At 37.5% G+C, this 27,062-nt stretch overlaps 1 protein-coding gene across 1 annotated transcript; it reads left to right on the top strand.

The window, feature by feature from the left end:
- The first annotated feature begins 8,802 nt into the window (after positions 1-8,802).
- On the top strand, positions 8,803-11,249 carry LOC131039227 (laccase-4-like). Its single transcript, XM_057971934.2, has 6 exons — positions 8,803-8,954; positions 9,083-9,234; positions 9,341-9,585; positions 9,678-9,806; positions 9,904-10,872; positions 10,975-11,249. Exons 1-6 carry the CDS (start codon positions 8,835-8,837, stop codon positions 11,103-11,105), a joined length of 1,746 nt encoding a protein of 581 aa, XP_057827917.2. The 5' UTR covers positions 8,803-8,834; the 3' UTR covers positions 11,106-11,249.
- The last annotated feature ends 15,813 nt before the right edge of the window (positions 11,250-27,062 follow it).

Raw genomic sequence — 27,062 nt, 5'->3', positions numbered from 1 at the left:
TGTGCACGCCGGGCGCCATCGTCCTGTCAACTTTTGCTCAAATTTGCAGGACAGCGCCATCTCGACATTTTACTGCTAATTCCAGGTCCGTAGCTTCATCCTATATCCCTAACTCAGTTTATAAGCGAATCTTTCATACTTTCTATGCATTCCTAGCTTAATCATTCTATCCACATTCTTTACAAAAGAGGGTATCCTTGCTATCACAACCCTTGAAACTCATATAGAATCCAATCTTGCATTGCGTGGGATTGGTTCTTGTGGGTTTCAACCCCTCTTTTGAATGTAAAGTCCCTCCTAAGTGAAAACCATCAACCCTAGTGACTCTCCCTTCTCTCTCCTTGGAGTTGGGGAGGGGAGAACAACTAGGGTTCGATTTTTCCGCTTTACATTTTGGTGAACCCGACATGAACATCCTCATTTTGATTATTCATGGTTAGATCTGAAAATTTTGCTTTCCTAATTACATTTCCATGTTTGATCTTTTGCAAAATTTTAGAGGTTAATTGCATAAAAACCCTAAATTTTCTTTTTAAGTAATTAAACTTGTGAAATGTTTAATTGTTAATGCTTGTTTCAGATCTGCCCTTCTATTACAAATTATCAATTCATATTTGTGCTTTAATTTTGAAAATTAAGTGGTTAAGTGTCAAAACCCTAATTTTTGAAACCCTCTTGATTCAACCTTTGTCCGACAATTTCACTAATCAAAATATCTCCAAATCAGCTGTAACTTTGGATTCCACAATAAAATCACAATATCTTTCATCCCTGAAAATTTGGAAAAAAGTTGCGAGGACCATGTGCACTCCGAGCGCCATCGTCCCCGACATTTTTTCCGAAATTTCGGGAGCTAGATCTTACTGTATTTTTCTGCTAAAATCCAGAATTTTGGTTGATTTTATCAATTTTAACACCTTCAAAATTACAGTCAAAGTTGGTCTAGCGATTGCTTGGATTGAGGCTTCTAATCATTCAAAAATTGTTGAAATTGAAATTTGTGTCAAAATTGTGTTTCTTACAGTCCTAAATCTGAAAAGTGTGTTATCATTCATTCGAAATTTCAGTGATTTATTCAAATTTTTGCAATTTGTGACTTTTGAAATTAAGTGCTTAATTACAACAACTTTGATTTCCGCTTTCAAAATTGAATTTTGCGTGAAATTGAGTCAATTTTCAAATTTCAAAACTTGCATTGCTTTTGGTATTCCCTCTAAAATCATAAAATTCAAAATTTCAGTTTCCCTCTCTTTTTCAAAATTCAAATTTTGCATTTTTCGACAATCTTGGTAGGGTTCAATTTTGAGATTGCAACTTTAATTTGGCCTATCTACAGATCGTAAAATCACTCAATTTTTTCAGTTCAGCTGTAAAATCATCATAACTTTCATCCCTGCAAATTTCGGAAAAAGTTGCGAGGACCGTGTGCACGCCGAGCGCCACGGTCCCAGACATTTTTTTTGAAATTTCGGGAGATTGTCCTGATTGTATTTAACAGCTTAAATCTAGAAGATTGGCTGATTTTACTGAAATTTGCTACCTCTAAAATTCAAAATCTTCTCTCTTTCTTTAGTGCATGAGTTTTACAACAATAAGTCCTACTTACACTATTCCCGTTAGACGAAGCCTTAGAATTAAGTCCTTCCATGGTGTAATTACCGAGGAGATGGAACCTAATTTGAATGGCCTTTTTAACGAGGACATGGGTAATTCCTCTAATCCTCTTAATGATGAAGAAGCTCTCCATGAGGTTTCTGTAGAACAACTTTCAAAATTGGATAACCAATTTGATGATTTTCGACAATGGATGTCTCAAGAATACCCTGATAGTCAAGCTCTTCCTTTAATTGAGGGTCTAAAACGTATGCTTCAAAGTGATAAGAATGGAATTGATATTTTGCGTGGTATTGCACACATTGTGGATTCGAATGTGATGCCTATGAAAAGTTGTGCCGAAACCTTAGGTTATACACAACCTCCTACTCAAGACAATCATTCTATTCCTTTGACAACTTCTATTGCTAGTATACCTACTTTTACATCAAACATAATGACTACTTCAATAGAAGACATTCCTCCTATGATCACTAGTCATGGGGGCAATCCCTCTTCTTCAATCAACCCTCTTCCTTCATTCAATCCAACTTCTTCATTCATTCCTTCAATAAGTGTTCCTATTACATCTCCACAAATGAACATGACGCAAGGGGGCAATTCGTTTTCCATTCCTCCTTGTAGTGTTCCTCCTGTCCAATCATCTCCTATGACTAACTATCATAGTGTCCCACCACCTTACTCTCTACCTTATTTCAATAACATAACACCTCCATCACAATCTAATGCATCTAATATGAACTCTTCGACTGAAGCGACCATTAACAATCTTACACAAACTATCTCTTCTTTATAGCAACAAATTGCCTCTATGAATCAATCTAAGTTTAGTGTGCCCACATCTGATGTTGCGAGCCCACTTTCTCTTGACATTGTCCGAGCTATCCCCCCTAAACATGTTGAAATTCCTCATTTGGAGCTTTATAATGGTAAGGGTGGTCCTCTAACACATGTTAAGACCTTTCAAACAATATGTACTGATTTTGCTTATGACCAAAGGTTGCTTGCAAAACTGTTTACTAGAACATTAAGAGATAAAGCCCTACAATGGTATTGCTCGTTGCCTTATTCTATTTCTTCTTTTGAACAACTTGCAAATGCTTTCATTCAACAATTTCAAAACAATATAAGTCCTAAAGTTACTTTGATTGATTTAATGCATTGTAAACAAGGTGTTAAAGAAAAAGTGACTGATTTCATTGGTAGATATAAGCATTTGTATGCTCAAATTTCTTTTCCAGTGCCTGACAATGATATTCAAAGAATCTTTATTTCTAATTTACAAAAATATATTCGAGACAAACTCCTATTTTCTGAGTTTACTTCTTTCCAACAGTTGTGCGCAACTCTTCACAATTATCAACTGACTGTGAGTCAAATGGAACAATCACATCCTATGGCTCCGAGTGATAAGGGTGATAGTAGTCAACAACCATTTGGGAAGTTTAAACCAAACAGAGAGTCCATTAAATTCAATGAACACATCATCAACAACAATGTGAATGCAGCATCAGGTGTGCCTCCTATTTCTAAGTTTTTCAAGAAAGAAAGAAAGTTTACTCCTTTGAATGAATCATTGCATAGTATTATGAATAAGTTATTAGAACAAAATGTGCTTACTCTTCCTCCTATAAGGCAAATAGATCCTGCAAAGATTAATTCACCCTATTTTGATAACAAATCTTTTTGTCAATTTCATCGTCATCCTGGGCATGATACTGAAAAATGTTTTGCTTTAAAGGGTAAAATTCAAGATTTGATTGATAATAATACTATCTCTGTTTCTGGAGTGAATGATAAAGGCAACACATCTGTAGGTCCTCCTAACCAAAATCTTCAGATTTTTTACTGATCCATTACCTTCTCATACCTCTAATGCGATTGATACTAATGATTCCTCTGTCTCACCTGATGATCTTGTGTCCATGACTCCGAATGTGATTAACTTTGTGGAGCAGCAGAAAATCCCTAAAGAACTTTCCATCACCTTTGATTCTAGTGAAACTATCAGGGCACCTGATGGTCCTTTATATATAGTTGCAAAAGTAAAAAATACACCTTGCCGTGGAGTGCTTATTGATCCTTCTTGCATGGTTAATGTCATTATTGAAGAATTTCTTTTTACTTTGCAATTGAATCAAGTGATCTATGACGAAACAAATGTGGTTGTGAAATTATTTGATGCATTTTCTTCTCCTGCAATTGGTTCTATTACATTACCTATTGAGGTCCATAACAAATCCCTTGATGTGGACTTTGCTATTATTCCATCATCCGAACAATTTCGTGTGAAGCTAGGCTATCCTTGGCTATCTTCCATGAAAGCTATTGCTTCTCCTATTCACAAGTGTTTGAAATTTCCCCATAATGGTGAAGTTGTTACTATCAATCGTAGTCTCTTTAAACCAGCCGAAAGAACTTCTAGCGTTCCTCTTGATTATTTTTGGCCTAAACGATTCCAACCCCTTCCTCCGCGAAGTGATCATCTTTTCAAATCTTATCAAAAGTGGAAAAAAGATATGATCCTATCTCTAAGTGAACCTAGAACACCTAAACTTGACATCCCTATCATTCTTGAGAAGGAAGTTCTTCCTTTGAAAGATAAAACTAATGTCTTTCCTCAAGAAGATTCCCAACCCATCCCTATGGATGTGACTATGCCTATATCTAATAAACTTCCTAAAAGTAGACCTATCCCTCCTCGTCATGATGGACTTGGTCTCCTTCCTAAACCGAGTATTCCTCCCTTATATGGAGCAGTTCCTCCTCCTTCCTCTTATGGAGAGAAGAGACCTTCCTCTTCTCCTATTGTTCAGCCTAAGAGACCACAACCTAAACACCCAAGTGATAAGGATGAGAACATTCCTCCTCAATCTTTTCAACTTCCTACTAAGACTAGACGAAATTGTTCTGCACATGAACGCTGACGAAAGCATCGTCTTAGAGCTCAAACTTTGCAATCCCCAAAAATACCTTCAACAAGCATTATTCCATTTTCTCCTCAGCCGGAAATTGAGCCAAAATCTCCTAAACATAAGATGCATGATGGTCTTGATCCTGTGCGAGTTAAAGACCCTATTTTTATAAATCTTGATGATGATATAGATGAAAATGTTACTTCTCTTGCTTCTGATAGTGAATATGAACTTGTTGATATTGATAACCATTTACCTAATGAATTTTCTAAAGCACTTATCCTAGCTCCTAGACAAGAACAACGTGGCTTGGAACATGAACATAGTCCTTGTTTGGATCTTGTGATAGCTCCATCTGCTGTGTTGGATGTTCCTCCTCTAGCGTGTTCCCTACCTTCCCGAAACATTGATCAGCAAGATCGGGGGGTAGATGACGTGCTAGACTAGTCTCATTAGCATAGCAGATTCTCTCCTCCTCTCTTTCTTTTGTTACTTCTTCTATGTGTTATTCTCATTCTTCTATTTGTTGTCCTTAGTGTTGTCTACTTGAGGATGATGCAAAACATTGAGATCTCTTTTGGTCTCTCTCATGTTGACTCAAAAGACACATGTGTTCCCTTCTTCTAGGTGACCTTCCTTGATTGGGGAATGAAGAACAATTATGCACACATACATATGATATACATGAATTATCATACAGCATACTGACCCCGAGGAAAGCGAAGTCACCTTGTGCTTTGTGTTTTGTGTCTATTATCCTTGGGCTTATCTCACACTTGGGGGCTAAATCCTTGTGATAACGTGCTCCTTTCTCATTTGTTTTATGTATCACTACCTTAAAGCAATCACCCCCGGTGAGGCATGTGTGATCGCTTTAACGTAGGGGGGCATACATCCTGTTCATATCTTTTCAAGATACTTAAAAATTTCTTGACAAATTTTAGCTTTGCCTTGAAAATTTTTGATATCTTTCTTGCATGACTCATAGTGAGGGAACCTTACTACTGACAGTCATGGTTCTCCCTCATGATCTTCCCTTTTACTTTGTCAATCGAAGTCGTAAGATCCTTAGTCCACTGGGGGCTTGGTGTATCTTGCCTCCTTGACGTGGTGAAAGTTTTTCAATGTTGTTTCCTTGTACTTTACCGGAAGTATGAGCGTACGCTTATACTCCTGTTAAAGTGGGGGCTAAATGTAGTGTCCTAAAATTGTGACACTTGCAATTTTCACTGCATTTGGGTCTTCACGATGGCGATACAACACGGAACCTGAATGGAGACCCCGAAACTTGTCCACAACATCAAAAACTGCATTTTTCCAGCACCCTACCTGATCCCTCCTTGCACCCTGCTGTCCTGGGAGGTGGGACCAGAGCGCCCAGCGCCCTGGTCCCCCAGGACCATGGCGCCCAGCGCCCTGGTCCCTGGCCCTATTTTGGGCCTAGTCTCCTATGGGGCTTCGGGTCTTTAAGTTTGCAAATTGGAAAATAACGCTTCCTGGTCGGCCCAAGGTCGGAAAAATCAGTCTATCAACCCTAATTGGCAAGTATATAAACTACATTTTCCTCTCTCATTTGGGGGGAGGCGAAAAAGGTGGAAACGATACTCAAACATTCAAGCATTCAAGCATTCAAGCATTCAAACATTCCTTCAAGCAATTGATCATTCTAAGTCTCCATTCAAGGCTAAGTGTTGCATTCAAGACAAGGATTCAACCATTGAAGAGGAGATCACATGCTACAACATACATACAACAAACAACAACATCTATACCTTCGCATATAAGGATACAAACATCCTTACAACAAGGTACTAGTACTTGTTTTACATTACAATCATTTACATTTATAGCAATTTCTCATTTCTTGGTTAATTCCAAAACTGGGGTTTGACCTAAGGGCAAACCCCTAATCCCTAACCCCCCAATCGTCTTCGCTTTTTTGTGTGTAGGTTGCAGGTACGCGGCTGAAATTGAAGATCTGGAATCCTTGTGCAGAGACGAACAGATCCCCCTTCGTTTCGCGGATTTTTCGGAGGACCGTGTGCACGCCGGGCGCCATCGTCCCGTCAACTTTTGCTCAAATTTGCAGGACAGCGCCGTCTCGACATTTTATTGCTAATTCCAGGTCCTCAGCTTCATCCTATATCCCTAACTCAGTTTATAAGCGAATCTTTCATACTTTCTATGCATTCCTAGCTTAATCATTCTATCCACATTCTTTACAAAAGAGGGTATCCTTGCTATCACAACCCTTGAAACTCATATAGAATCCAATCTTGCATTGCGTGGGATTGGATCTTGTGGGTTTCAACCCCTCTTTTGAATGTAAAGTCCCTCCTAAGTGAAAACCATCAACCCTAGTGACTCTCCCTTCTCTCTCCTTGGAGTTGGGGAGGGGAGAACAACTAGGGTTCAATTTTTCCGCTTTACACATACCATGATTGGTATAATAAATTGCCTAGCATGTTAATTATTAGCACTTAACTAGTCATCAATTTCTTGCAAATAAAACATGCTTATTGTAAAAATAGATCATAGAACCTAGGAGTAGTTAAGGTAAGGGATATAAATGTATATTATGATTAATGGTTTACATTGATCACAACTAGATCAACTAATAGGTGAAAAATGACGAGAATGAAATTGCAAACTAGTTATTTGTCTACTTGGCCCTAGTTGTGACATGTCATTGACAAAATAAGACCCCATGCTGCACATACAAACATGAACATTGAGCATTATAATAAAATAGAGCAGTGGCATATAAACATTGAGTACATGTGTATTCAAACTACTAACATAGAGGGTAGCCTAGGAAATGTAACATTGAGTGACGAGGCTAAATTGAATGTTGATGACATGGGCAAAACACTTTTAAATCTCTTATTAAAATGACTATGATTATCTAATGAAGAGATCACACAAGAAAAAAATATAGGATTTTATTCAAAGGAAAGAGGATTAGACCAACCTCCAAAAATGGGAGTTCCTTAATTTCCATGAGAAAATTAGGGTGTGGTGTTAAAAAATATAAGAGCAATATTGAGGCATCCATTATAGAGATTAAATGCTTGAATTTGATTGACATCATGTGGATATGACAATGATAAATGAAGAATGAAAAAACATCGATGAGTTTTATGAGAGGCCTGAATTGATTTATGTCTACTGAAATTTTACTCATACAATCATGTTATGGGTTTCTTGAAGTTGAAGAATTAGATTCATATTAAAGATACATATCTTGTTGTAGCCTTCATATGAATGCGTAATATACTCTACTAATAAAATAATGATAATAATCAAACACTCCCCCCCCTCTCTCTCCCTCCCTCCCTCCTAATAATCTATCAAATTGTAATTCATTCAATATAGATATTTTAACATCTAATATTAAAATAAAAATTCACAATAAAAACAAAAAATAATATACTAATCACTAAGATATACAACAGACAGTGACAGTTAGGAGTAATATCCCTGCTGACTGCAAACTCGTGGAGAATGCGTCTTATTTTAGTTTGACTGAAATTAAATAAAATCAGTTGGGTTACCATTTTACATCTTCAAATGCAACCATATATAAAGTTTATATATAAATTAGATGTCTCTTGATTTGAAATTGTAGCGCTAAGGTGATCAGAAGTTTCATCTCAACTGCCAACGACAACTTGCTGGTGTGGATGGTAAAGGCTTTCAAAGGGGACAAATTTCAATCTCCATTTTCTTTGGTTTTTTAATTTGCAGAGAAATACAATGTTGTTTTGAAGACAGCGAGTGGAGGCTTGGACCACTTTATATTGACCAATTTGGATCGAATGGATGTGGACACAATAACTTGAAAATTTTCATAAAACAAAAATATGAACAGTGGTTGGTATACCAAAAGATGTTTACTTTACATGGATTTAAATGGCAATGGAAAAGATGGTGTGTTCAACGGGTTCATGCTTTACTTGGTTGCCACTCCAGACAGAAAGCCCACCTTATCTGCATAACAAACAAATACCACGAATTGTACATGTGAATTATGAAAAGTCAAGAAAATGAAATAGATAAATACAGTTGCTAACAATAAATTCTTACACTGATTTTTTAATCCTGTGTTGAAATATTAGTATTGCCTACCAACCCATCCAACAAAAGCGAAAGGAGCTCACAGTTGATTTGATCCTTCTATCTATATATACAAACAGAAAGAAACAGATTTTCACATCTCAGGCCAGAAACAATTTGGCAAATACTTATTTAGCCTGTTTAAGTTGAGATCAGACTCTGAAAGTACTCTGAAAGAGGACTTATTGTATGATTCCCGCAATGCAGACATTATATGGCCGTCTCCTGTTGCCACTTTTGGCATTGTGGTTCACTATTCAATTTGTTTCAGCGAAACATACTGTGATTACACGGCGCTACAAATTCAGCGTGGGTTATATGTTAAAGAGTTGAATGTTACATTGTTTAGGAGAGCATTATTTTATTTTATTCTGTTTTCGTGAGGTTCAGTCCTGGTCAGATTGGCATGATTCTTCCTTTGTTGTAAACATCTACAGATCCAAATGACGAATGTGACCCGCCTTTGCACTACGAAATCTCTCTTGACTGTGAACGGTCAATATCCGGGGCCTGCAATAGTTGCTCGAGAAGGAGATCGCGTGGTTGTCAAAGTAACAAATAATGTTAAAAACAATGTTAGCATACATTGGTATCTCTTCTGTTCCTGCTGCTCGTTTTTTTGATTAATAAAAATAATATTATATGCTCATGTTCCTTTAGTGGGCACACCTAGTGAATTCTTATGAATTGCTCAGGCATGGAATTCGTCAGCTTAGATCTGGGTGGGCGGACGGTCCTGCTTATGTCACTCAGTGTCCAATTCAAACCGGGAAAACTTATGCGTACAAATTTATTATCAAAAGGCAGAGAGGAACACTGTGGTGGCATGCCCACATCTCATGGTTGCGAGCAAGCTTACATGGTCCCATTATCATCTATCCCAAGAAGAATGCTTCTTACCCATTCCCTCACCCACACCAGGAAGTGCCTATTGTTTTTGGTATGCCCTTCAGTACTCGTTGATAATGTGTTGCCATTGTACGTAGTCCTAAATTTGAAATGAAAATACTGTTATTGCGTTGCCAATTGTAGGGGAGTGGTGGAATGCAGACACTGAGACTGTTATCAATCAAGCAATGCAAAGTGGTGCGCAAGCTAATGTGTCAGATGCGTATACCATTAACGGACTCCCTGGACTTATGTATAACTGCTCTACCAACGGTGAGGGCAGGCAATTAAAATAGTTGAAATATAAATAGACTGGTCGCTGTTGTTTAATTTAAATGTAAATGTTACAGAGGTCTTCTGTGTAATGCAGATACATTCAGGCTCAAAGTGATCCCTGGGAAAACCTACCTACTGCGTATAGTTAATTCTGCACTCAATGATGACCTGTTTTTTGGAATCGCCAATCATACACTGACTGTGGTAGAAGCGGACGCTGTGTATGTCAAGCCTTTTCAAACCAATGTTATTCTGATCACTCCTGGTCAGACTACAAACGTCCTCTTGACAGCTATGTCTCAGCCACCCAATGCCACATTCCTCATGTTAGCAGGCCCTTTCGCTACGGGAACAGCAGCTTTTGATAACTCAACCAGTGCTGGAATTTTAGAGTATGTTTCCAATGCGACAACAGTTAATTCATCCTCATCTTCTCTTCCTATGATGAAACCAACGCTTCCAGCCTCGAATGATACCTCCTTTGCCGCCAATTTTAGCCAAAAGATGAGAAGCTTGGGCAATCCGAAATTTCCAGCAGCAAATGTTCCTCAGAAGGTAGATAGATCGTTCCTATTCACAGTGGGATTGGGGCTAAATCCATGTCCCCAAGGACAAACATGTCAAGGCCCTAACGGTACAAAATTTGCAGCCTCCATTAACAACATATCCTTCATTCTTCCCACCACCGCTCTCCTTCAAGCACACTACTTTAACCAGTCCAACGGAGTCTTCAATACCACTTTCCCTGACAATCCGCCATTTCCCTTCAACTACACGGGCACGCCGCCTAACAACACACGGACCCTCAACGACACCAGAGTAGAAGTGATTCCCTTTAATACTAATGTACAACTAGTTCTGCAGGACACCAGCGTTGTGACCTTCGAGAGCCATCCTCTGCATCTGCACGGCTTCAACTTCTTCATAATGGGTCAGGGAACGGGAAACTACAATGCAAGCACTGATCCCGCTAATTTTAATCTTGTGGATCCTCCCGAGAGAAACACAGTTGGAGTTCCCAGTGGAGGTTGGGTGGCTCTTAGATTCGTGGCTGATAATCCAGGTATTACTATAATTATTTAATGATAGCTTCAATCACTCATCTAATTCAATGATTTGTGTTTGTTTCATATAAATATGTCTAATTGTATGTATGTTATTGCAGGAGTGTGGTTTATGCATTGTCATCTCGAGCTGCATACTAGCTGGGGATTGAAGATGGCATGGGTTGTTTTAAATGGAAATGGCAGATCTCAATCTCTTCTTCCTCCTCCAAAAGATCTTCCCCCCTGTTGATCATTTATCCTATGCCTTCAATTAGATTCTAAACTTTGTGCTCACTTTTTAAATTCTCACTGCATCCAATCGTGTGCTGGTTCAGCATAGTTTACAAACTACAAAGACAAATGTATCAGTACATTTTTGGATCAATAACCATGCATATTCAGACTCATAATTATTTGTGAAATAGCCCAATTGCTTTGGAATATATGAATATTGAGGCCATAGTTAAATTACTGTGAGAGAGACGTGTCCACATGGACCTTTCAAAGTGAAATTCCACTATAGAATTAAAATTAAAACCTTGGCAGAGAATTTTTAAAATTTATTTTCTAAAATTTATTTTAGAATAAGATTATATTTTCTTATATCATTATTTTGTATGACTGGGATTTTTTATTCAGCTATTTAATTGAAAATAATAATTTTATGAAAAAATGTTTTCTTGTGACACATGATTTATTGTTAAATATTTCTTTGATTTTTCAACATCCAAATAGTCAATTAATACATAAGGAAAAATATATAATGATTCATTAAAATTTACAATTCTATTACAAACAATTTTATTTATTTTACAATGGTAAGATCTATAAGAATTTTTTAAAACATAATATATTTGTTATTTGTAAGATTTTCTCATGACCTCTATGAATTGTTTAATATTACCTCATTGTTTACCAAACCTAACACTTTCTTGAATTACTTTTTAAAGTTTATTAAAAATAAACATTAATTCAATAACTGGACTACAATTTGTTTACAATTATGTAAATCAAGCATATATATATATATATATGTTATTCCTTCCCAATAAAAATACAACTTCTCCTCCTTCCATGGGTAGAATCTGTATAGTTTTCCATCAATATATTTAGTGGGATTAACATATCGTCAATACAAAATATCAAATATATGGGTGATATTTGGTTCATTGTAAAAAATCTATGTTTCCTATAATATGGCTATATTATCATTTATTACATCCCTTAGTTAAAGCTTGATCAAGTGAAGAGGTTTAGGGGATCCGTGATGTAGAGTTTTTAGATGGGGGTTGGTTCTATAGAACCTCTTCTAGTTAAAGAATTATTATTGGAATAGATCCATATGATTATACAGGAACTAGCTATAATTATAAAAATATATGTATATAAATTTAATTGGTTTTTGGGTAGTTAAATTGTTGGAAGGGCCAACTCCCATTAGATTAATTTGAAATAGTTTAATAGAGTCCATAAAAAATATAAAGGGATCCTAAAATATAATAGATTAATGGAGTCTAAAAAGATATGCTTTGTAGAGCCAAAGAGAGATCCCGACTAAACAAAAATGGATCTAATATCATCTTGAACCTAACCAAACATACACCAATGAAACCCTAACAACTTAACCATATACCTAACAAATTTTAAAGAAAAAAAATGTTTGACCTTAGACAAAACCTTGAAACTTTCCACTAGTCATCTTTGCCAAAACATTTGGATGGATGTCCTTGACCTGCATGTCCCATTAAATCTCCTCTAGATGGACATAAGATTTAACCCACCCAGGGTCTTCATTCGTCTCAATCCATGTCCAACTTAGTAAAAATTCCAATTCTCTAGTTGCCACATGCTGATTGTCATGGTATTCCTCCTCCCCATCAATCAAGATCAAGGGGAATTTGGGCACATCAAGATGTATAAAAATTTAATTACTTATATATGTATTCTTAAAAAAATTTAGCAGCAGAAATAAAATTAAGAAATAAAAAAATACTTCGCATACAAGAAAATATCTCAAAGTGAGAAGCTAACTTAAGATGATGAAAATTCCTCCACCTTTAGATGCCACTAATCTTGAAAAACATCTATTAGTCCTTACTCTCGAATGTAGCATGAAAGAAAGTGCTATAACCTCTAATTGAGGGGTAATAGATACATTACAATATTTATCAATCCATGTGTCAATAAGTCCATACTTAATATCTTCTACAAGGAACATATAATGTTCCCTTCCAATATCCTTAAGAATGAGATCATTTGCGAGCTTATTTAACAAATTGGTGAGAATTTGGAAGGCATATTTTGAAAAGAAAGTTTTTATAGACAAATCAAGCATTAAAAATCTCTCTCTTTTACAAACAACTACAAAACTACCCAAAGGATTACTCAAACCTTGCAAATAAGTAAAGATATTATCAATCATGACAAAGCATAGGGCCTTCTTAGGTACACATGTGACCATAATTTTGGTCCCTTGGGAGATTGACACAATTCTAATTGTGAGAAATGATAACCTTATATGACATATATGGTTCATCTTTATCTTGTTATGCTAAACAAATAGAATATAATGGTAATCAAATAATAACATTTGGAAGTACTATTTCCAACATAGAGGAATTCAAGAATAATTTGTATACTAATTAGTTGTGAAAAAAAGATTAAATGATAAACACAAAACTATCTTCGTTGTTTTTTATATTATTGAAACTCCTTCAAAATATTTGTTTATTGTTTCTGATGCTCATTTCTTGGACTCACAAAATGCTCTTTTCACCAATGCTTCACCTCCTTGCCCATATACTAACTTTTGGCATTGCAATTTTAATGTTTTTTCCTCCCTCGCTTGACAAAAGGGTCAAGATTTTTAGGAGGGTTCTTCTTGAATGGTTACAAAATGTAGGAAGAAGTATTCTGAGGAAATTTATCCTTCTAAGGTTTTGAGGTTATACAAACTGCACCAAATACCATATTCAACTTAATTATTATGGACCCCCCCGACACTGGATGCCTAAAGTTAAATTTTGATGGGTCTTCCCATGGCAACCCAGGTTGGGTAGGAGGGGGTGGTGTGATTAGGGATCCATGTGTCACTTAATCATCACTTATACGGCAAACCTTGGTGTACAAACTTCCAGCATGGCTGAAGTGGCCACCATTTTCCATCGGCTTGATGTGGCTAGGGAGATGGGCCTTTGAAAACTCATTATTGACAATGGTTGCGTAATTATTGTAACACCATCATGATGCTGAATGAGGTGGCTAGGCCAGACTGGAAGATTTCCCCTCTCATTGATAATGGTTGCGTCCTCTGCCTTACTTTTCATGAGGTTAGATTTTGCCACGTGCGATGTGAGGGAAATAGGGTGGTAGACAAGTTGGCTGGGCTTGGTGCAATGTTTAATAATTTAAAATTTTGGGATAATGGCACCGTAAAGATTGGGAGTATTACTATTGTGATTTCTAAGGAGACTATTGTGAAAGCAACTAATCTGGCCCTGGATAACATTGCCTTCCCCAAAAAATCTAAGGGGAATTATAAGGAAAATTTTGACCACTTCTTTGAGCCTGGTGAAAGAGTCTCTAAACTCCAAAAAAGCTACAATAGAGAGGAGCTCCTGGGTATTTGGAAGAAGGATGCCTTTCTCTTCATGAAATTATTCACTTTGGATGGTAAGAAGCCAAGATTTCACCTTCAAGTCTTCCTTGTGTTGAACCACTTGCGACATGAGGTAAGAATGAAATTTCCTTACTAGGTTTTATCTTCCTTGTGTCAATCTATTTCTAGGGCTCTTGCTAAAAGTAAACCCCACCTTCATCAAGGTCTTATCCATAAGTTGTATTATTTTCATTTGGACCAAACCTGCTTAGGTGGGATCCCCACTGCTGCAATCAGGTCCAGCTGCAACCCCAAATTGTAAGTTGACCTCATTGTCACTCCATCCAACTCTGCTGAAGTGTCTCACTCGGGCCCTAAATTTCTCACTATAAAAAAACCTGCACACATGGCCAAATTCAAAGCCATTGCGACCTCTAAAAATGATCTTATTGAGGATTCCCAGGTTGAGGAGCATAAGGAGGTGGACATTGTTGAGGACTCAAAGTTTGAATCTATTTTCTTTGATGATTCAGACTCCTCTAATACTATGGGCTTTGATTGGTCCCCTGCCAAAAATGTTAATGATGATACTAACCCTACCCCTCCTCCAACCAACCCTTCCCCTTCTGCAAATACTAAGCCCCCGATCTTGATTACGGTTATCACCAAGATTGTTAAGGACATCCATGATGATGTGAAAAGGAAGGATGATTTTCTCAAATGGATTTGTAGGTAGATGAATGTGACAATAAAGAAAATCAACAAGTTGGAGGTGGCCACTAAGGCCGAAGCTAGGACAAATATGTAATATCCCTTGCTGATTATGGCTTCATAATGCTGGACATAAGCTCAAGGGATATTGTCAAACAATAGTCCTACAACCCTTAAACCTGATGTTACTCAAATTTGATTGTCATCTTGACATTTGCAGCCCAAGGAATTTAATCAAACAATTTGAAGCACACTGAAAACTAATGTCAAAATGTTGTAGAGAACATACAACAAACTAACAAGAAGAATTTCACCTCAAATACAACTCGAATATGAAATTGACATTTTCACAAACATTTGGCATGCAACCTCATATTTGAACAAAATTATAACAATACATATAGAGCTTCGCAACAATCATTTTTTAATGCAATCCTGAATTACAAATGATCTTCAAAGGGCCAAAACTCGTGGCATACAACAAAATTAGTTTCAAACTTTCCTGACTATTAATGGTAGCTAATTAACTCCTGCATACAACTGAAAAATCAATGATAAACAATGCCAAATGAACCTGGAATGAAGCGCCTAGGTGTAGAAATGAAGAAGTAAGCAATATCACTCCACTATGTGCATTCACCTTGCCAAATCGTGCCTTTCTTCAAATTTGCCCCTATTCTGATATGAATGTCAATAATAAATAAATGCAGCAAATAAAGGTCTCCAAATTGGTATAGAAATGAATGCCATGAAAATAGCAATTGATTCCTCAAATACCCATAACCAAAGGATGCCTCCAAGTGAAGATATGAACAAAAATATGTGTCCAATGATGCCCTAGCAGTAGTATATCCGACCCCTAGAATTAATTATCAGCAAGCTAATAGCTCCTCCAAAATAATCCAAAATGATTTCCAAGACCTCCCAAGATGAATTCTCAAATGCCCACAAAGAAACAACATCCAAATGAGGCCATATGGACAATAATCGTGGCACTTCTCTAACTAATGTGAATTTGAAAAATATTGAGATGAAACTCATAAAATGGTATATGCAATCAACCCTTAGATAGTAGAATTGATGAAGACTCCTAACACCAAAATTATCTCCAATGCTTCTCCAAATCAAACCCAAGCATAATTTGGCCCTTGGCCACCAATTAAGCTCTAATGAGATGACTGAATAATCACCTCCTATCTGCAATAATCTCAACTGATAGTTTGATGGCCTAAAAATTGCTTAACCTATGAGAGTTACTGTTGCCAATGGCTGAATAATGGCAGAAACCCTAGCTGGTTCTTTCTTCACACAAAAACTCAAAATCAAATATAAAATCCTGGATGATTAGACGCTGAGATAAACCTCCTTTTATACTTTTTTAATCCATCATCCAGAAGCTTCTAGAAATAATATTAATTTAATATTATTTCACTTAAGTGACTTTATGATATAATATTAAATTAAGTCACTTTATTAAATTAATTAAATATAAACTCATCTTTTAATTTTTAATTTATTTGCTAATTTTATAAATAATTAACTTAATACTATTAATTAAAATAATTAATTATGCTATCCTTAAGAAATATCAATAATTGGGACAACTTAATTAATTATTCTTCTTTAAAAATGGGGATATTACAATCCACCCCTTCTAAAATTGATTGTTTCGAAGCAATCTCAACTGCAAGAAAAACTCTACTCCACCTGGATCTGAAGGGAAAGTATGTGTAATGTCCTTGCTATCACCAAAGAGCTCCTGTAACACCAACTGAATTTGTTGAATCAATTCAATCACTTCTTTACATGCCACATAAGTATAAGTCTCAAAAGGAAGCAAGTCAAGTAAATGACCATACTTGCTCCCAACCTTTGCACAATGTGAGTCATCAAATAAACCATCCATCATATACTCACAACCCATCAAGTAGGTATATTACCACACACTCTCATGCCGCTGAATAGCTGATGTAGACCATGCGAAATCTGAAAGTGCATTGGAAATCAAAATAGGATAGTTGCTAACCCATGTAGAATCAAGGAAGATTGAGTCACCAATCAACAAGTAGATAAATGCCATATCATAAGAAATAGGTAAAAAATCCAAAGATGGATACAACTCTTGAGTGACTGATCAATTATGAGTGTCAACACAAAAATCATCCTCACGCTCAAAAGAATATTCAACCTCAATTTATTTTTAGAATTAGACAAAATTTGCCTATCATTAATGTATTGAATATAGAGCTTGGTTCATTGAACCAACAACTTGGCTTGCTTTGCTCTTTCTAGCCATCTATCAATCAACCTTTGAGACTGCTCCATATCAGCTGCTCCAAAGTGCCTAAAACTTATTCCAAAATGAAATGCAACATCAAAATTTCCATGTCCTCTACTTGCATCACATGTACCCACCATAGTAACACTTATGTCACTTCCTTTTCCATAATTAAAGGTTGTCATATTAGGAGAAGGTGAAGACATACCACTGTTGTTTATGTAGAGAAAATAAAGACCAATTTCAAGTTGTTTTTCCTTGCCTTTGAATTCCTCATGTGACAATGTGGTTACCTCATGTTTATGTAAGGAAGTATGATTGCTGTTTGTAGCGTCCTAAAATTGTGACACTTGCAATTTCGACCGCATTTGGGTCTTCACGATGGCAACGCAACACTGAACCTGAATGGAGACCCCGAAACTTGTTCATGACATCAAAAACTGCATTTCTCAGCACCCTAGCCTGATCCTCCTTGCACCCCGCTGTCCCGGGAGGTGGGACCAGAGCGCCCAGTGCCCTGGTCCTTCAGGACTAGGGCGCCCAGCGCCCTTGTCCCCCAGGACCATGGCGCCCAGCGCCCTGGTCCCTGGCCCTATTTTGGGCCCGGTCTCCTATGGGACTTCGGGTCTTTTTGTTTGCAATTTGGAAAATAACATTTCCTGGTCGGCCTAAGGTCGGGAAAATCAGTCTTTCAACCCTAATTGGCAAGTATATAAACTACTTTTCCTCTCTCATTTTGGAGAGGAGGGAAAAAGGTGGAAACGATATTCAAACATTCAAGCATTCAAGCATTCAAGCATTCCTTCAAGCAATTGAGCATTCTAAGTCTCCATTCAAGGCTAAGTGTTGCATTCAAGACAAGGATTCAACCATTGAAGAGGAGATCACTCACAACACATTACATACTACAACATACAACATACAACATACAACAACATCTATACCTTCGCATATAAGGATACAAACATCCTTACAACAAGGTATTAGTACTTGTTTTACATTACATTTACAACATTTCTCATTTCTTGGTTAATTCCAAAACTGGGGTTTGACCTAAGGGCAAAGCCCTAATCCCTAACCCCCTAATTGTCTTCGCTTTTCTGTGTGTAGGTTGCAGGTACGCGGCTGAAATTGAAGATCTGGAATCCTTGTGCAGAGACAAACAGATCCCCCTTCGTTTCGCAGATTTTTCGGAGGACCGTGTGCACGCCGGGCGCCATCGTCCCGTCAACTTTTGCTCAAATTTGCAGGACAGCGCCGTCTCGACATTTTACTGCTAATTCCAGGTCCGCAGCTTCATCCTATATCCCTATCTCAGTTTATAAGCAAATCTTTCTCACTTTCTATGTATTCCTAGCTTAATCATTCTATCTACATTCTTTACAAAAGAGGGTATCCTTGCTATCACAACCCTTGAAACTCATATAGAATCCAATCTTGCATTGCGTGGGATTGGATCTTGTGGGTTTCAACCCCTCTTTTGAATGTAAAGTCCCTCCTAAGTGAAAACCATCAACCCTAGTGACTCTCCCTTCTCTCTCCTCGGAGTTGGGGAGGGGAGAACGACTAGGGTTCGATTTTTCCGCTTTACACTGTTATAAAAATTATTATAGTTCTCATACCATTATGTGAAGTCTTCACCCTTTGCAGACACCTTTTTATTGCAAACTTCATGCCCCACACTTGTAGACTCACGTTCACAAATTCTTCCATGTGTAAGGACCACAATCTCATGAGAAGTATGGAACATAATGCTGTTGTCCTCAAACAAATCAGTGATGGTATCATGCCATTGCAAAGTGTCTCCTTCATTAGTTGTAGTCAAAACACTAGTGGCTGTTCCACTTGGTAAAGGATCAACTTTCACATCAACCCAAGTCTGATATAAAAAATAAGAATGCTAATGATTTGAATTCATCCCACCAAACCCATCTTTAATACCTAATTCTTGAGTGCCATCTAGAGATGATTCCAAGGTATCATCATTCTCATGATGAAGTGAAGAAATGTGTCTGCTGTCATCAGTATACTTGTCATATTCTTCAAGCTTCACAAGTGTATTTTTATTTTAATTTTCACCCTCAACACTTGCACTTTGTGAACCAACACCTTGAGGTTTGTCTTCACAAGTTCTCCCATGTATGAGAGCAGCAATCTCATATGAATGAGGAGGAATATCACTGCCCCAATTCAGAGCTCTGGAATCTTCTTTCTCATTGTAGTCATCAATTACTATCAAGTCTTGATTTGTCCCATCTTCTTCTCTAGGAGTAGCTGCTATAAGGGACTAATTTTCCAACTGTCTATGGCTCCCATAGTCTTATTTTTCATCATGTTGTAGTGAAGAATCAATATGATAATCCATGAAGTTCATACCATTGCTACCCATATCATTAGTATGCTCTATGCTAGCCTCCAATGTAGAAATCTAAAGTGAAATTTCTTACAAAGATGATGTATACATCTCATTCCCCATAGCTATCCTCATATCCTCGAGTTAAATCAACATGCCTAACAAAGTCATCATATAAATTTCTGCCTATCATGGTTGAAGTATTTATATTCTTTGTTCTTCTTTTTTGCTTGCCATAATCCATCTAGTACTCCAAATAGTAGTCAAAATCTAGAAAATTTTTGGTCTTATCTATAAGTGCTTTATACTTAGAAGAGATCATCACTTTATCAACAAATTTAGCCACCATATTTCCCCACACAGCATGGGAGAAAACCACTCTAATACCACTGTAACATTCCTTGTTGATTATGGCTTCATAATGCTGGAGATAAGCTCAAGGGATATTGTCAAAATATTATCCTACAACCCTTAAAATTGTTGATGATTTGCAAAAAGGAATGATAGTTAGGATGACAAAACACAACAACAAGCAAGAAAACCAATCGTTAGTGTTAGGAAATCAAATATCAAACACTATCCTAAACAGGCATACCAAGAGAGACACTATAAGCAAAATAGAACATTTAACTAAGATAACAAATGCAACAAGGCATCTCCAAATGCCTTCCAACATGCTTGTAGCTCCTCCTCCCTTGTTCCTCTCCTCTCCAAGTTTCCAAATGAGTGTAGCTCTCAACAACTTTTTGCACTATGGATGTCTTGTGAAGATTTAAGATTGAAAAACGCTTTAAACTATGCTATGCAAGTGTAAAACAAGCTAAATATGAGATATTATGAAATGAACTAATATTTATTTTAGTCCAAAATGACGATATGAGTGATTATGCTAAAATGCTCTCTAAAATTGACTATAGGTTAAATGCATACAAGTTTTCAGGATGTAGATTATGAAGAATGATTTCTATTTATAGGTAAAATGGAGCAATGGATGGTTGAGATTGAACAATCTCAACAAGGGTCAGGATTGAAGGGCTTAAGATCCATGTGAGGACTTTCAACCCAATATTAGGATGACAAATGCCAACAAGAGATGGGTTGAGAGGAGACAAAATAAGCATTAAATGCTTGACATGACTTGAAGGTTAACTTGGGAGGTAAGGTTAATGTTGAGTTGAAAGTATAAAGCCATTATCTAATAAATAATGTCTTTATCCAATGGATAAACTCTTGTGCAAGAGTTAGTTAGGATAACCATGGTCAAAGCAATAAATGCTTGAGAAGACACATGAGTCAAACGAGGGTTGAGTTTAGAGGTAAAGTCTCTAACCATGTGGGTGAGTTGAGTTAACCATTAATGGTCATGTAAGAGCCATAAGTGGTTTGCAAGACTTTAGAGGTTAGCTTGTTGAACAAATAAAGCATTAAATGATTTTCAAAGACTTTGGAGTCTTTGAGAAGTGACTTCAAGTTGCTTAAGAATGTGACAATATTTAGGGGATGAATTAGGATAATTAGGAATGATTAGAAAGTGGTTAGAAGGGTCTAGAAGAGGATTTAGGATTGCAAGTGGATTTGGTGGGTGAGGGAAAATAGGATTTAATTTAAAATAAAATAAATTTATTTCAACTTGTGGTTGCAACTTGCATTTGTAGGAGAATGCAAGTGGAGGGTTAAATGATTTAAATAAATGTTTTATTTATTTATTTAAAAGAGGAAAGGGGATTAAATTAAATAAATAAGATTTATTCATTTAATTGATTGTGAATTTGGTTTAATGAATTAATTAAAATAAATTGAATAATTTATTTAATTAATAGGAGAATGTTTGAGGATGAATTAATTAAATGTTAATTTAATTAATTTTTTGGCTAGGGGGCTTTTAATCAAATAAATAGCAAATATTCATTTAATTAAATGGACAGATTTATGTGACTACATTTGCCCCTCTTTGAGTCGGTGCAGTTTATCGCGTCATTTCAAAGAAAGAAAAATAGGTGTGAAGAAATTCCCCATAAATTTTAATTTAATGGGTGGTATGCCCCCTTGAGAGATGGGTCAAATTTTTTTGAAAAATCGGGCTATCTCTCGAAAAAGAACGAGAATTGGCAGGGAGGGAGAAGAGAAGAATTTAGCAATAATGGTGAAAGAATAGAAGAAATCGGAGATAAAACGAAGAAATAGGAGGCGATGGAAGTTCATGGGGACCACGCGGTGAGAGGGGTAAAAATTAGGGTTGGGGCAAAGGGTATATATGGGGGCGAAAGGGGTAAAAGCAGGGTCATTGGCACTCATGTCCACAGTGATTCAAAGCTTTGATAGTGACATGTGTGAAAGGGCGAGCAACAGTCAGGATGCCAGTACCTATAGCAGATCATCAGCTAGAGAGAGTCCGTTGATTCTAGAGGCCAGATGACTACGGACTAGTGGTATGTAATTTTTGCGCATTTTGAGGTCTTTTTTCAAGCGTCCAAGTTGAGTCAAGACAATAGCATGTTTTAGCGTTGTTGTCAGTTGAACTAGCACTATTGTGTCGCAATAGCGCTATCGCATAGTGGTTTTAGCATTGTTGTAAGTTGTAGCGGAGTTGAGTAGTTGTTTTAGTGCTAATGTAATTTTAGCACTATCGAGTCCATCTTGTAGCGCTATTGCGTAGTTGTTCTAGTGCTATTGGTGTTGTAGCACTAGTGCATAGTTGTTGTAGTGTGATTGTTAGCAGAGTAGCGCTATTGTTTGAAAAAAAGATGCTCCAATGTTTTTAGAAAAAGAATCTCCTACTGCCGAGGTGGATAGATGGAGAGGTTAGTTGTTTTGAACCATAGCAGCCCCGATGAGACTAGGTCATTAGGATAAATGCCTGTTGTAGTCTAGGTTTTCCATAATTTCTTACTTGTTGAGACCCAAAGATACTTGATCAAAGTATCTATTGATAGTCTAGGTTTAAATTTAAGAAAGTTTGAAACAAAACAACTGATGGTGATGGTTGGTTGTGCATGTGTAGGAGGATCTTCCCATCTTACAGATGTGAGAGAGGCATCTGGCGATACAATAGTTGAGAGATCGACTGACAGAGGCCGAGATTGATTGTATTGCAGTGACAAGCCTGTATGATGTGATGTATATGCCAGTGGTTCGGATGAATCGTGGCTTGATGACACGGGAGGATGTGTGGCAGATCTTACTATGGGGGAGATGACTATGACATAGGAGGATGTGTGGTGGATCTTACACATCCCTATCCAAGGGAAGCTTGTGACATATGACCGAGCGTGGGGACAACAACTATGCAGTGGTTTTTTGATGAGGATGTGTTTATTCATGATGGCTCAGTAGTGTGGGAGGATATAGCTACATTATATGAGCCACTTCCAGCTGTACTATCAAGGATTGTTGGGGGCCTACTATGCTCAGATCGAAGGTCACATGGACTAGCCGTGGGTTGGGGCCAGGTTATAGAGCAGATGACGACTAAGGGAACCCGATTTGCATGGGGACCATGCATTCTGTCACACTTATATCAGGAGCTGCATGAGGTGGTGTACTGAGAGATGAACTCGCTGGGAGTTGGGATCACTCTACTTCATATCTGGGTATGGGAGCATCTACTTGTGACACGATCGGTTAGCCTAAGATTTAGGGTAGTATATCAGCCCTATATATATATGTACGGTGTAATGATGAGTCAACCCCACCTGGGGAAGTTAGAGTGTGGTGGCAGGCATTAGATGATCTAGATATAGTGATCTGGAGACCTTATATTGAGTGTGAGCCTTGGGACAATGATGCAGAGGCCTTGCCATATGTATTTATGACACGGTACTTAATTTGTAGGATATCCTACAATGTGGAGAGATAGGTACCTGACAGAGTGATGAGGCAGTTTGGGTAGAGGTAGGGATTGTCGAGTGGGCCAGGAGAGTATGCACGGGTGGTATGGGAGAGGTTCTAGTGGGGGTGAGTGTTACCGTATGATCAAGCTTTAGCAGAGTTTTGAAATTTATAGGCGAGACCATGGCATATGAGGCTAGGGATTCTAGATGTAGGGGTGTCAGATGAGTATAGACAGTACATTATGACACATCCTATTCCACGCATATCAGATATGGTAGAGATGATTCCATCATTTGAGGAGGATAGGAGACAGAGACAGAGGAGGAGAGGGGGTCAAGGATTTGTAGTAGGTGGACGAGGGAGAGGTGACAGAGGATGATGATGTAGAGGTATGGTTCCAACAACTTGGACTTAGCAATCTTAACTCTCCAACTTTCAGGTATGTCTTCACATTCAAAGAAGCTTGTGAGGGCATCAATCCAATCCACAACAACATATGGATTCAAGTTTCCATCATAGGAAGGTAGGTCCAACCTAACATCCATGGTCCTTCTCTCCATGGCCTTCAGGGTCTTTAAAAGGTCTCTGATAAGAAGGCACTTCTTCTTCCTCATCCTGCTCAAGGGGTTCCTCATCACTCCCCTCTTCAACAACATCAAAGTTTCCACCACTTTTCTTACGAAGTTCCCCATTAAGTATATCAACCTCCTTCTGCAAGGAATCAATCTTGTGAACCAAGTTTTGATCCTTCAAAAACTTGACTATCTATGCATTAGTCATCCTTGAGGACAACTCACCCTCTTCTTCCCCTGACATGGCTAAAATTAAACAATCCTTCTCCTAAGGATCACACTTGATCAATTGGCAACTCAATCCCTTTCAAAAGAGATTTTCCCAACTAGACCTCACACCTTGACAAGAAACAGATCAATGTCTCATTTCAATTTTTTTCATCCCCATAACCCCCCACTGAGACATGTTACAAAGGCTATCAACTTTGGTTTGTCAACCCCACAGGCAAAGTGCTCAAAAGTTGCTCAAATGGCTCACACCCCTCCCAAAATGGTTCTAAAAGTCCACAAAGACTCAAATAAATCTCATTAGGATCCAAAAACCTCCAATGATGTTAAACAACCCTCAAATTTGGTTGATCAAGTCTCAAAGGGGTCAAAGTGCAGAATGGCTATTCTAGCCAATTAGCCCTCAAAAGTGACTTTTGGTTTCTCTCCCAAAAATTACAAAGGACCAAGAAATTTTATTTTATATTAACCATTAAAAACCTAGGAGAACAATTTTTCCAAAAGGGTTTGATCTGGAACCTCCTATAAATACCATTTCTAGTAAACCCTCAACTTGGCTAAATGGGGCTAGCACTTTAACAAAGGAACTACCCTTCCAATTGGAAATTTATCAAGGGAAGAAATTGGAAAACCTTGGAGAACTCAAAAAATCACCAAATCTAAAGTTACAAGTCTTGGTTTGCATCTGTTCAAAAATTATGGGGAAATGTCAAAGTCTTCTTCACCATTGTATGCCAGTCACATGGGGATGCCTGGCTTCAAAATTGAAGAAAATATTCTCCAACCACATTCTCCTGGTCTGAAACCTCTTGAATATCATAGTAGACTCCTAGATCTTCCATCCAACCAAGTTTTAGGCTTTTTCCATGATTAGATTGGAAGAAAAGGGAAAGAAAAGATGAAACCCTTGGTTTATGCCCTTTCATGGGCTGTTTTGGACTGTTACACTATAAATCACTCAAAACTCCACCTCAGAAGCTCTGATTGGGTTAAAAAGAAAGGTATTTCACCCCTCTAACTCCAAATGAAATAATTTTTCAGTTTGGAGGTCATGAAATTCCGTACCAACTGAAAAAACAACAAATTTTCTGGAAAATGCAGTATTTTTTTATTGCTTCAAAATGTCAAATTATAAATATTCACCAACAACAACTCCAAAAGAGTTTTTTGAGGCATTTTATAGCCATATCAACATGTTCTAACAGAAAAAAAGTGGTTGTGAATATTGGAAATTGATTTTAACAACTTTTCAAAAAGTTGTTCACCAAGTTGGCAACATTTTGGCAATTTTTGACAATTTTGCAATTTGCCAACAAATTAACTTCAAACATAGACCTAGGAGCCTAAACATATTATATTGCACCTAAATAGACCAAAATACATGTAACTCACTAAATATAAACATCCCAAGTCCCTTTGACCATAGTTGACCATAGGGTTTATAATGCACCCTAGGCCACTAGGTCTTACAAAATGGACTATTAGGACTTTATTTTCAAAACAAAACATGAACATAGGATTCTCAGATCCTTTACAATACCATGGAACCAAAAAATGAAATAAAGAAAGAGGAAATGATGAATTCTTAGGCTTGTGTAGAGAAGGCAAACAAACAAGGTGAAAGGAGAGCAAATTTGTTGAGAGATGAGGACACACATAGTGTTTACTCTCATGGATCCTTTGTGCAGTCTAAACAAAGAGAGATCATGATGATGAAAAGGACATTTATCAAAGCACCTAGTCCACCAGAGCCACCCCAAAGGAAGGCACTTTTCAGAACTACTTGTAGAAGTGGTGACAAAGGATGTAGTGTGGTGATTGATTCGGGTTCTACTGATAACTTGCTGTCCATTGAGGCAGTAGAGAAACTGAAATTGAAGAGGATTAAACATCCAAGACCCTACAAGGTATCATGGCTCACAAAGAGGCAACAAACCATCATTGAAGAACAAGCATGGGTGGAGTTTTCTATTGGCAAGTACAAGGACAAGGTACTTTGTGACATTGTACCCATGGATGCATGCCATTTGCTACTTGGAAGGCCATGGCAATATGACATGAAGTCAATGCATGATGGTGAGAAGAACACATACACCATCTGGTATAAAGGTGAGAAGGTAACTTTACTACCCCTACCTGATAATGGTGAAGAAGAAAAAGACTCTTAAATCATGTTTGTAGGTGAGAAAGAGTTTTTAAAATGCTTGAAAGAGGAGGATACTCCTTGTTATGCTTTGGTTGTATTACCAAAACAGGAAGAAAAGAAGGTGCACAAAAAGAAGGAAGAATCTAGGAGGGTAGGACCAAAGGAGGTGGCAGATTTTCTTGAGACCTATAAGGACATTGTAACCAAAGAGTTGCCTGATACCCTACCTCGAATCAGAGAGATTAGCCATAATATTGATCTAATCCCAAGGGCTACACTCCCAAATAAGGCTTCCTATAAGTTAACACCCCAACAGAATGAGGAAATGGTAAGACAAATCCAGGAACTCTTAGATAAGGGTTTGATTTCTAAAAGTATGAGTCCTTGTGCTAATCCAGCCATGCTAGAACCTAAGAAAGAAGGTACATGGAGGTTATGTATAGACTCAAGGGCCATTAACAAGATCACTATCAGGTATACGTTCCCTATG

This window comes from Cryptomeria japonica, chromosome 10, assembly GCF_030272615.1.
Source record: "Cryptomeria japonica chromosome 10, Sugi_1.0, whole genome shotgun sequence".
NCBI lineage: Eukaryota > Viridiplantae > Streptophyta > Pinopsida > Cupressales > Cupressaceae > Cryptomeria > Cryptomeria japonica.
The sequence above is the reverse complement of the archived record's forward strand: the minus strand, read 5'-3'. Positions and strand labels throughout refer to the sequence as shown.